Genomic DNA, 13089 nt, shown 5'->3' with positions numbered 1-13089 from the left:
CCTGGTCTATGGGGGAGCAGCATGGCTATAAACAGTAACAAATCAACCAGATCACCCTATGATACTGTATGTTGAGTAGCAGTCTGGAAATTGTGAAGTGAAGTGAAATTAGTTGAGCAACTAGACCACCACTAAAAAGGCCAAAGTAGAACCCCATGACATTCACTTACTGTGTAGAACAGCTTCCCAATAACACTGACAACATAATGGCTTGTATTGATTACACATTTTTATGCCCACATAAGGGCCAGGCCATGCAAAGCAAGACTGCACCTAATTCATTCACACTCCACAACTCTACCAGTTTCTTGTACAAAATGTAAGTAAGATTGTTGTTGCACAAACATAGAAGCAGTATCATTACTGCAACACTCTGAAATTCTTCTAGCAAGTCAGACAAGCATGAGAAAGGACATTATGTGCTACACTGCAAACAGGTGCCACCTTAATGGAAGGAACTTGTAGCTTAAGTAGTAGTTGCACAGACAAAAAATGCAATTAGCTGTTTCATTGCAATATTAGTAAATCCAAAATAAAATTGATGTGGTGATGAGTAAAGTGTTTTATGTGTGTTCCTACTCGCAGGTGTTCCTCAAGTACTACCACGTGGAACATCTGAACCTGATGGTGCAGCAGGCCACACAACGGATCATTCTACTCCAGGCTTACGTCCGAGGCTGGCTGGGAGCGAAGCGTTACCAGCGGACATTAAAAGAGCGAGAGCAGAGTGCTCTGGTGCTGCAGTCAGGTTTGTAAACTGCACACTCTGTACAGCTGTTATCTACTAGAACATGAATAAGACATTTTTCTAATGTTTTCCATGGTTTTTATTCACACTCCAGCCTACAGGGGTCAAAAGGTTCGGAAGAGGGTGGCTGATGAAAAAAGCAAAGCAAAGTTTGAGGCCTTCATCACCCAGTTTCAAGCTGGTAAGAACATGGAAATCAGTTATCCACCACAGTCTAGGGTTTATTATATTACAATGGTTTCCCTTTTTATCTTCTTCAGTTTGCAGGGGCTATCTTGCAAAAAAGAAATACAAGGCGTTGGTCGATGAGAAGAACAAAGCTGCAACCAAGATTCAGGCCCGCTACAGAGGGCACAAGGAAAGGAAAAGCTTCAAAAGAAAACAGTATGAGAGACAGGAAATTCACACAATATAGCGCTGACAACAAAAATGGTTTGTTTTTTGACAAAGATGTGCCAAATTTTGTTTGCAGGGAAGCCAAAGAGAAAGAGAAGGAAGAGAAAGCCCTTAAAGAAAAAGAGGAAGAGACTACTGAACCAGATAAGATTACCAATGAAGAAAATGCCCCTGCTCCTGACAACGAAGCCAAGAACGATGAAGAGGAAACTAAGGCGGCTGTGGTTCTCCAGAGCAACTACAGGGGCTTTAAAGAGAGAAAAAAGTTTAAGGAGAGGAAAAAGACGATGGCTGGGGCTGAATTAGAGCTACCACCAAATGCAGTACAAGAGGGTGGGCAAGAGCCTACAGGCAGCAAGGTGGAGGAAGGAGAACAAACAGCTGATAAACAAGAGGAGAATGAGGAAGATGAAGAAAGCACTTATGAAGCAGAGGAGAATGATGACAGTGATCACACACAGGTGCCAGAAGATGATGAACATACAGAAGTGACAGATGAAGCAGTGATTGAGGACGCACCTGCTGCAGATGCTGGAAAAGAAGGGCAGGAGGCAAACAAGAAGGAGGAGATTGGACAAGAAAAGGCTGCGGGTGAAGAGGTTGTCAAAGTTGAAGAAGAAACCAAGGCTGCCACTGTTCTCCAGAGTAATTTCAGAGGTCACAAAGAGAGGAAGAGGTTGCAGGAAGAAGGCAAGATCCCAGCTAAGAAACAGAAAGCCAAAACTGGTGAAGAAGAAGTGCCCACAGTGAGCAGCCCTACAGCTGCAGAGGAAATCACAGAAAAAGACGAATCAACGGAAGCTGAAGATGTAGCAGGTGTTTCTTCAGTTGATATCCAGTTAGAAGACCAAGATGAGACCAAAGCAGCTGTGGTGCTTCAGAGCAACTTCCGCGGCCACAAGGAGCGCAAACGACTCGAGGAGGAAGGAAAGATCCCTAAGAAGAGGAAGAAGGAAAAGGAAGTAACACCAGAACCTCCAATAGAAGAAGAGCAGGTAATGCAGACAGAAGAATCAGTGCCAGAATCCCAGTCGGGGCCTTCTGCAGAGAACCCGGAGGGACTGGATGAGGAAAAAGCTGCTACTGTCCTCCAGAGTAATTTCCGAGGCCATCGGGACCGAAAGAAACTGAAAGCAGAGAGAGAAACGCAGCAGAAAACAAAAGAAGAAGTTGCCAATGATGCAGAAGAGGAAACTAAAGAAGAGGCAGGGGAGGAGGTTGTGGATGTTACTGACGTGGTGATAGAGCGCAAAGAGGAGACAGATGCTGAAAAAGAGAGACTGGAGGAAGAGCAGGCTGCAGTGAAGATCCAGAGTAACTTCAGAGGGTACAAGGACAGGAAGAACCTGAAAGCCAACAAGCAAACAGCGCAGTCAGAAGCTGCGCAACTAGAGAGCTTCTCGAAAGAGGTAATATCAATAAACACATTTTATCACCTCTCCAACTCGCCCTTCTTGCCACTCATATATTGTTTATTGTCAAATCTCTTCAACAGATCAAAAAGACTTCTCAGGATTTTCTGGCCCTGCAGCATAAGTTAAATGAGATCATCCAGGCCCATCAATCAAACCCAGAGAAAAATGGCATGTTTGTGAGAGGAAAAGCAATCAATGGCATTGCTCCCCCGAATCAGCAATCAAGTAAGACAATTGAGATTGGCTCAGTGGAAAAGAGAATTATAAAGGAATTATAAAGCAATAAATATAATGCATAATGTTTGGCACGTATTGACCCGGGGTTAATGTGCTTCTTTTGGTTCTGTTTTTGAAGTCTCAAACCATAAGATAGTTAAGAAAGACAGGCGAGGAAATGTATCTTTTCTATTGGTATATTCATCTTTCATCGTCTTTTTTTGTCTTTTACTGAGGTGGAGTTCACATTCACCCATATAAGAGTGAAACTGTGCTTTCTTGCCACACAAAGATTATGTTTAGTTAAGTATTTGTTATTAAACTCTTCATGTTTTCTTTCATGTAAGAAAGGACAGATTTGTATTACCGTCGTCTCACAGGTGAAGACGATTGTTATCGACGCTGTTCTCTTTTCTCTCTCGTGAGGCTCGATTAGATCAGGAAACCTGGGAAAAGTCAAGTGCCAAAATAGGAAGCGCTTCTCTACCCAATGTGTCATCAAAAATAAAATTTGATTTGCACAGGTGATAGGGGTAATTGCTTTGAGGTGGCGAGCGAGGGGGAGACAGCAAAATTAAAGTTCCCCATCTTTGCAAAACGAAGCTTGCAGCTAAAATCTCACCATCATCGTGGGTTCAGATGTCGTGAGAAAATAATGTAATAATTATGTAATAATAATATTAATAATCTACTTTCCTTGGCTGGCATTGTGGGTATTTTGCCATTAATTTTATCGTTGTGGATTTTTGATCGTCTTTGTTTTTTAAGTCTTTTAAAAAGGTACATGTACTGAAATCATATCTGTCTGATTCTTATTAGATTTTGGATGATTTATAATAAAAACTCATATAAGAAGTTCAGTTGGTCTTGCTACATGCCCACAGTATGTAACTTCAACTTCATGTGACAGACTTGATTTTTTTAAAGTAACCACAGTCTTTCCCTAACCTTAACCAACTACGACTCATAATTGTTGTTTAACATTGGACTCACAGTGGCAATTGCGATAAACGATAAATTCAATGTCATTCAATTTCCCATTATTCCCAAGTCAGTAGCTTTAAAGACATCATCATCATTTTGTACCATTAGCCACCATAAGCTCCCGGTCATACCAGACCAAATAAGGTTGCAACAGCGAAAGTGTGTTGAAGTTAGCAAAGCATTTTATGGCTTAAATTAAACTTCTCATATGTAGATGAAGATTTCATTTATTTTTTCAAATGTTACATACTCTCACTTTAACATAGTGTTTTAGTTTCCAAACCATAATCATACCTCAATCTATAGTTTTTGTCTAAAGCATGATTTTTAAGTTAAAAACTCAATATGCACTTGTAGATGTACATCTGCTTCAATCTGATTTTATTTTGATGACAAATATACGGTTCAGTTAAGAGTGATTCTTAACAAACATTACACACGCATTACTCCACAGAGAGTTTCTAGTAGAGCAGAGTGTTCCTTTAATCTGGGCATGTTTGCCCTTTACAGGCTTTTCTTTAGCACAGCAGATTGCCTGAGGTAAAACAGAATGAATTATCTGTGTTATTTCCAAAGGCTACTGCAACTCTCTACGAAATTATGCTTCTCAGCCCCATTTCTCCATCAACAGTCCTAAGCTGTCCGCATACATTTCTTTAACATAATAAACTTGATCAGAATCATTTGTGACACACACAATGAAAGCAGAGGAATGCCAGTCAAATTGTTCTTCATGGGAAAGGTCATCAAATGTTAATCACGTTTTGTGAGCAAGCGTTTCCAACAATTATGGCAGGAATTAATAAGAGGGGGTGTGAAATTGGCTTTACTCGTTTGTGCAATACAGAATGACCTTTAGATGAAGTTGTTCAATAATATTACAAACTTTCACCTACTTTACCTTAAAGCTGCTGCACATGATGGATTGTTTCTTGCTGTGTCTTTTCCCCTTGCATGAACAGTGATTAATAATCAGCAGCAAGCAAAGGTCATTGTAATATGTTATAATTGTAATATCACATGCCCAAAGAGGAATATTGTAACAGTACATCAGTCCCAAACAAATATGATACATTGCAACACATCCTCTACATTATTGAGGATGTTGTGCATGAAAAGCTGCCCAGCTGGTTAGAAACCCACCTCTCTCTTTAAGTTCAATACAGTGCGGGGAATCGAACATGGATCGTCACAAAGTTATAGGTCACTTTGTTGGTGTCAAAGGTTATTTCACATAATCTCTGTTGGAAAATTCACACTGACCAAAGGCCTTAGGGTTAAACTTCAGTATGTATGGAGGGCAGTTCAATAAGCATTAAGTCAAAGTCATAAGTCAAAGGTCAGCATGGTGGCAGATCACAGTCAACAGTCCTGTATCCAACCAACCATGTATGTAATGATCCCACCGGCTCTCGAGCTATTTGAAAGTGTTTTGCTCACTTTTGCCAAACCTCCTTCAAATCCCATCACAGTGAAAAAAAAAAGAAAAACACAAGATCACTTCAGATCATGCTATAAAGGTCACAGGTTGAAAGTTGGACTGGCTAGTAAGTATAAGAAAGTAATAGGGTTAATTTTAATCCTCCAGTTCTTCTAGCAAAAACAAAATCTAAAGTAAATCTAAAAAACTATAATATAAAATCCCTGGTTATGTTGTTTTTTTTGTTAGGCACAAACACGCGTTAACATTAATCTCAGCGTACCAGAAGGCAATGCAGATGCATCTAAACTCTCAGTATAGATATCCAAAAAACCAACACAGCTACATTTTTACACCTCTTAAAAGATGTTGAAAGTCCTTTTTGTGAAAGTGTGAAATTAGAAAATGCCAGTTGAGGGTGTATGGGTACACCAAATAAGTAAATAACAACACTATTTAAAAAGAATTAAAATGATATGTAAAGGTTTATTTAAGGTCAGTGCCCAGTCCTGTACACACTTCTAACAGGCAGAAATAGCACATCACTACCCCGGTGTCTTTTATCTCTGAACAAATAGACGAGTTTTAACCGTCTTTGTTACTTTCCAGCTGACAAGAGATTGTCGAGGACCCCCCGCAGAACCCAGCAGCCAAAGACCCTTAACACACCAGAGGACTCCACCTATTACAACTTGATTCATGTGAGTCATAAAAAGAGATGGAGAACGATTTCAGATATTTACTACAACAAAGCTTTGCTGTCTGCTTCCATGTGACGCTGTAACTACTTCCCCAGCTATTGGCTTTCACAATGAACTATTGATTGGCAATTTTTCTTCCTGTAGTACATATGTTCCCAAGGCAAGAAATATCAGCCTATTACAAAGCTGTCTGGAAAAGTTTCTTTAGTACATTTGACAAATAACATTGTCTTGAGCAATGTGTTTCATGTTCTTTAAGCAGTTCCTTTTTATTCATTGTTCTGCTTATGTAATTATTTGTAATGTTTCATAATTTCAGCGAACAATAGCTCAGCGCAGAGTAGCTCCTTTTGCAGCACTTAAGGTTTGTTTACAATGCTGTCAGTATTGTTTAGTTTACCTTTACTGTAGATACAGTAAAATGAATTTAATCAATAGTTTAATGAACTGCTAATGAAGACCTAACTTTTGATAAAGAGTAAGAAACTTTAGCAATAATTGTGCCAGTACTGTAGTACGCTACAAAAACATGATTGACTAAACGATAGCTTGATTACTCCCTTACAAATCTGATCACATGTATTGGAGCAAAAGTCACTAAAAAAGTTAATGACATTTAATATTTTAGAAATGCTTCTATTGCTCTATCTTTCAAAAATATCTAAAACAGTGGTTCCCAACATGGGGTCACATTTATTGGGGCTGTGAACCAACTTAAATGGTCAACTATTAACATGAACTAGTTCATTTTAATCTGTGTGAAGTAGAATTTGAGCTAGCACTTGTGAAGCGTGAACTTGCACAACACTGCTGATACTATCACCCTTATTGGAGTGCTACAGGAAAAGTCAGGGGATCACCAAAGTCACAATGATTCATCCTCTGGGTACCAAGAATATCTGAGCTATAATAGTTGTTGAGATATTTCCGTCTGGACCAAAGCAGTACACTGACAGACCGACATTTCCATTCATAGCTTGGCTAAAATGGTCACAACTTGTAAACAGATGCAACCTATAATGGACCAAATAGCCGTTTTGCTTCGTATTGAGGGGTTACAAACCAAAAGGTTAGGAACCACTGTTCTAAAACCACTTTCTTTTGCTTTACCTGAACACAGAGATTAGCAGTGTTTGACTGACATGTAGTAATCTGTCCTTCCCCTTGTCTCTCCACTCAGAGGTCTGTCCAGGATGATAAACGCAAGCCCAGGAAAGAGGAGTAAGTGGCCAGTTCTTATTTCAACCTCATTTTAACAACCTATCACTACTGTTTTAAGAGGCTGGCCTGCTGCCTGCCTGCTTGGCACGCAGGGTCCAGAGTAATGACTGTAGCCCGGCACCAACATAAGGACAGTGTCTGGGTCCAAACTTAACGATCTGCAGCATCGCACCCATCCTCAGTGAAATTAATTAGCCTCATCTTTCACCATGGTTCTCAGTGAAATGTAATGTTAGGTATCACAAATATTTGGGATGGTGGTATGCAAGATGTTTAATTTACCTGCAGATCAAATCTTAGAAGAAAAAAGCAGGAAGAAAGTGTGTGTGGATGTGTGTACTCATGCATATGTATGTGCTGTAGAGGCCACAAGGTGAGCGTACCGCCCAGAGTGAGGGGGTGAAGATAGACCGATAGGGCTGGCTGAACAAGTAAGGGCCAGGGTACTTTATCACAGCAGTCTGAAGTGGCACACACACACACACCTTGTTGTACACACACACGGTGCAACACAGCGCTAAACATCAAGGGTAATAATTTGTTAGCAGATAAATAAAGCCAGCGATGGACAGGAGCAGTTTACATGCATCATTAAGGATGAGAAGGTCAGCAGGAAAGATAGCATCTCAGGCCAAAGCTGACAGCAGAGGAGGATGGGAGATGGGAGAGCGTGGGTGGTAAGAGGAGAGGAAACTGAAGAGTAGACAGAGGTGATGATAGTAAATGGGAGTAAAGACATACAAAAGGAGAAAAAGGGAGGCAGAGATAATCAGAAACAGTGATAGTGAACTACAAATATCTTTATTTTATTGCCAATATCAAAGCAATGATCTATTACGTGTCTATTTGGTACCCTCTACCATAACAGTGATTCAACTCATTGCCAGCTCATAACATCTTTCGTATTTGCCTTTTTTAAAGACTTGATGTCGATGCCATTCCTGTGGACAATTCCTGCGTACCAGGGAAAGCAATGTCTTATGTTTCTGATAGCAGCCACAATATTTTATAAATAATAATAAACAGGAAAAACAAGGTAGTTAGCATGAGCAGTGAACCAGGGAGGAACCAGCCCCATAACCAGTCCTGGTTCAAATACCAGGGCCAAACTGGTCCCCTGGTGGCTGAATAAGGCCTAAGCAGAGAAAAAGGATACAAAACTAAAGCTCAAATTTCATCAACTGAAATTCATAAATATGAGTCTATAGCTATGCTTCTGTGAGGTTGAGTATGGCTTTGAGCTAAATGCTTATGTCGTAATGGCAATCCTAAAGTTTAAAGGTTTGTTTACCATGTTCACTGTCTTAGTTTAGCATAAACCAAAATATTGGAGAAATACACATTTTGACACCAGCGGAAACATTACTGTTAAAATGTATTACCAGACTTATTAAAGTTCATCCAGGTGGTGAACATGAATATTTGAACCAGATTCAGTCCAGACAATAGTTGAGATATTTCCAGAAAGAAAACTCAGATTTCAACCTCATGGTAGCACTAGAGGAAAAGCAAGGGGGTCACTAAAGTCATTTGGATAATGATACACCAAAAGATATTTTAGAGAAGACCTGACCTTTAAAGTCTCTGAAAAGGGGAAAGGTTTAACCAGAAACATTTCAAACACTTTATCTAGTGTACCACAGCATGGGTTATTATTGTCAGAAACCTGAACTGTAACTATAAAATGATCAACTTTAGCCACTTTAGCCTACAAGCTGTACTTAACTTCAATATTACTGGGTAAAGTATTTCCCGTACTGGTCCAGATCTGTGTTTAAAAACTGAAAAAAAGTGCTCAATGTCATCAAGGTTTTCCTCTTATACCACTATTTATCACATAATTCAGCCAGTGGCCCAGAGAAGAGGGAGATATTGTAATTACAATCAAGGGGACATTTTCATTTCAGCCTCAGAACAGCACATTGATCATGATTCATCAGTGGGATGATTGCGTGTCTGTGGTTATAAGGTCAGGTCGGGCCTCAAACTCATCACATTGTTAGATCATCAGTATTTATTGGGCAATGTTGACACCTTCTAATGTTGCAGCACTGTAGTCATGAAGACACTGATTTCCAATATCAGTCGTTACCATATGTTAATAATGTGTCAGACGCATTGATCTCCACATGGACATTCTCTTTTTTTCCTCCCGGCTTCTGTTCATATGTCAGATTGTAGGTTTGTGGGCCAGTTAACTGTCAGGCAAAAGACGTATCTCAATCTAAAGTCCTACAAGGACATTAACATGAAAACAAAACACATAATTACTACCATAATATGCTTTTAAAGAAGTTAAATCAGCTGTAGTAAGAAGACCACAACCACTTTTCATTTAAAATTATTTCCTTTCTACTTCAAAGGGAGGCAGCTCACATGTGGGAGGAAACACAGAAAACTGTAAAAACAGGAAGACTCAACCTCAGGTTTCTGAGTATATAGACCCAGTTCAAGCCATATCTGTACAGGTTTTAATTAAAGAAAAATATTTGTTCAGATGGAGCGTTCAAAGGAGAACTAAAACCACCAATTCACTGTAACAGATGAATGAACAAACAGGCTTTATATAGACCACGCCTACTGAGGCAAACAACTGCAATCAAGGCAATAGATCACAGGTGTGTCCTCTCTTAAAGAGAAGTTAGACATTCAAATATCATGAATAAAAACATAACATATAAATTATAGACTTAGAGTAGAATAAATACAATTTGCATTTGAGTATTTCTTCAAAGTTAGTATACAAAAAACAATAAAATGTTTTTCATTTAGAACAGGAAATCTTGAAGGCTGTACAAATACAAATACGAATATGAAAACTGAATTGTCCATGTGGAAATTTGTCTCCAGTTTCACCATAAGAAGTGTCACAAAAGTACATTAAGTTCATAAAAGTACAACTCACAAAACATAAAAACATTAACAAAAGTAAAAAGGACATCTGATACACACTGCTGTGTTTATTAAAAATGCTTTGTGTCAATATATTGAGATTTTTTATGTCCAGTTTAGTCTCAATGGGAGAAAACACACCTGTGATTTATGAAATCTTGATTGCAGTCATTTACCTGTAGGAGAAAGAGTCTGAAAGCCTCGACGTTTATTGCTCGGTAGGATCGTGACAAAGGCTGAAATGCATTGGTGGTTTACAATCACTTCTTATCACATGCAACATATAGCACTGTGTTAACAATATGTAACTGAGGACATTAATAAAGGGAACTCAATCAAACAAAACTACATATTTCAGAAGAGACCTGGCACCAGATGTCTTTCGTTATTATGACCACTATAAGTTTAGACTGTCCAAAAATAGCAAGTACTGAATGTCCAGTTGACACCAAGTCTGTCCTCCTAACGTCCATCTACCCCTTCTGTTCGTGCTCCAGTCCAGGAAAGCTGCTGGATGTGGATGACCAGTACTACCGGGAACTACCCACCAGCAGGTCTGAACCATGCATCTCCACAGAGGACACTTCCCTCAGTGACATCCCTGAGATGAGCCAGCCTGCAGAGCTGAGACCAGACGCTGCCAGCAGACCGACCAGAGAGCGGGCCATCACTGACCCAGAGCCTCCCAAACCTGCCAGTGACAACAGGTATTTCCATGTCCTTTATGTCCTTTTATGCTGAGACACTGTAAGTCCCATTATCATATTTTTTTTATTTTAATTAGTGACGGTAAAGTATCTCAACTCAAAGGTGATCTCACTAGCTTTTTGGGACCAACCTCATCTCATGATTTTCAAAAGCGACTGGAACTGGCTCAGGTGACCCAGATTCAGGTTGTAAATTCCCTCCTTGATCTTCCTCCAGCTGTCATCTGTCTAGAAGTCTTTGTACACTGAGGCAATGAACTTGCAAGAAAACAATGCAGCTGATTCACAAAGTACAGTAAAAGTTATGCTGTAAAATGAAATTGTTTTGTTCACTAAACTGATTAAAAAGGCTGCACTCGTTTTAAACAACATTTAAACATTTTAATTTGAATGCGTTTAGATGGTAGCATAAACTGAGATATGCCCATAATAATCGAATTAACATTGCAGAAAATTAGCTTTGACAAATATTTATTAAGAGAGGATGTATCCTTCAAACAGTTGCAGAGCAAGTTTTATCTGCTTGTGCCTGTTATTATATGTAAGAACGGCAATTGTGAGTACTTCCAAAAAGTGTCACACCTGCATGCTGTATTCCAGCTGGTCAAAAGACAGATGTTGAAAAAAATCCACATACAAATTTAATCTGTTTTCCAGTCCTGCCTGGCCATCAGACAGCCCGCGTTCATGCTAAATGATCGCTGAGGATAATAAACAATATGAAATCTTTCCTCTCAACATGACTCATTTCATCCCCTTTCTCACTCTTGTTCCATTTCTCTAACTTTGTGTTGAATTTGTTCTCTCCCTGTGTCGTGCTGACAGACGCTCTGTTCCCAGAATGCCCTCCACGGAGAGCCATACTGACGACAATCCGTACGACTTCCGACATCTACTGAGGAAGACCTCCCAGAGACGGAAGCTCATCAAACAGTACTGAACACAGGATTCAACTCTTTAGCCATTTGACATGCTGCAATCTGTTAGCATGTATCATGATCTATGATATATGAGTATTTGATTCATCACAGCTTAATCAAAAACCTTAAAACTGTTTATGGAAATGAAATCACTGACTGCAAGGAAATGTAAATAATGCTTCACGCTTAAAACTTGCTGTAAATGAAGGTTTTATTTATGTGATTTGTAAACTAGACATTGCTACTTTTGCTCATTTTCCTGTATTTTCAGTTTACTTTCAATGCTGTTTGTTAAATGTTGTGCTTGAGGTTGTCAATATCCATTTAAACATCTGATGGAATTGTGTAAAATATCTATAGCTCATGTAAATAAATAAAGAAAGCCATGCTCTTACACTTGAATACTTTGCTTTTCCATCCATTTTGAAGGACTTATCTTTGGAAAATCAGCTTCAGTGTTGTCATGATGTAAGAAATGTACATTGTCTTCTCTGCTTTGTTCATTTAAACATAAAATATATCAAATTCATCCTTGTGATGTTTCATTTCAAATGAACAACTTAATGCTGTGAAAAAGGTTCAAGATAAGCAGAAGCAGCTGTATCATGTTGCTATCAAACCAGCTCCTGTAAATTCCTATTCATGCAGTCTTCTTTTCCATACTTGCTTTAGCATATCTTTGAGATTCAACCTCTGACCTTTATATGACATTTTAAAGGAGAAAAAACCCCACAGGGAGTGTAAGTGAATCCCCAACGACATGCTGACTGCACACACTGGCACTAAAAACCACATACAGACAACAACAAAAAAAAAACACAGACAAAATACAAGATAGCAAGGAAGAAACAACTGGGACATAAGCTGCCCAAAACCCTGCAGAGAATGAGCGGATACAGACAATGGTTGGATCTAATAGAGAGGAGGAACAGTATGTGTTTTTACAAATAAAAGAGCTATTATTTTAGAAAAATACTGAGGTTAAGTTTACAGAACTAAAGACTTACAAAAAATATTAATATTACAGTGAAAATCTAATACTAAAATAACAAAATAAATCCCTATAAGGCCTCAGTGGAGAACCACATACTTACTGTAACTCCACACACACATAGTACAGTTTTATCATGGCTTTGCCAAAAGGGTTCAATTTATTTTAATCTGTGTTATTTGGCATTAAATGGTTGTTGGCGATTGCATTCATAAATCATAACAGATGTGGCTATGCCCGCCGGCTCCGTTTGCTCTCATTCATGGATAAATGATAAGAAACCAGCGCAGGGCATGTGTGGATTGTAATATTGTAATTTGTAACGGGTAATGTGTGGAATTAGGCCATATACTATCAAAATGTCTGTTTTCCTAACATTATTATTATCATTATTATTATTTTACCTTATCCAGAATCGACAAACCAGTGTCCATCTGGATTTATAATTTGAGAGTTTAATCTTATTTTAAGGTGACAA

The 13089-nt window shown here is 38.9% G+C and overlaps 1 protein-coding gene across 6 annotated transcripts in view; it reads left to right on the top strand.

Annotated features, from left to right (window-relative positions):
* The window catches only part of myo3a (myosin IIIA), a 58981-nt gene extending 46832 nt beyond the window's left edge, over positions 1–12149 (top strand). For all 6 annotated transcript variants that reach the window (XM_051410808.1, XM_051410809.1, XM_051410807.1 and 3 more), the window contains 9 exons: positions 586–748; positions 843–929; positions 1009–1132; positions 1221–2553; positions 2640–2784; positions 5789–5880; positions 7061–7101; positions 10491–10700; positions 11526–12149. In XM_051410808.1, coding sequence (XP_051266768.1) covers positions 586–748; positions 843–929; positions 1009–1132; positions 1221–2553; positions 2640–2784; positions 5789–5880; positions 7061–7101; positions 10491–10700; positions 11526–11640 — 2310 coding nt within the window. In that variant the 3' untranslated portion in view covers positions 11641–12149. The remainder of the gene's footprint in view (positions 1–585; positions 749–842; positions 930–1008; positions 1133–1220; positions 2554–2639; positions 2785–5788; positions 5881–7060; positions 7102–10490; positions 10701–11525) is intronic.
* Positions 12150–13089: the final 940 nt, after the last annotated feature.

Source organism: Dicentrarchus labrax, unplaced genomic scaffold (genome assembly GCF_905237075.1).
Source record: "Dicentrarchus labrax unplaced genomic scaffold, dlabrax2021, whole genome shotgun sequence".
NCBI lineage: Eukaryota > Metazoa > Chordata > Actinopteri > Moronidae > Dicentrarchus > Dicentrarchus labrax.
This window is presented reverse-complemented; position numbering and strand designations above follow the sequence as displayed.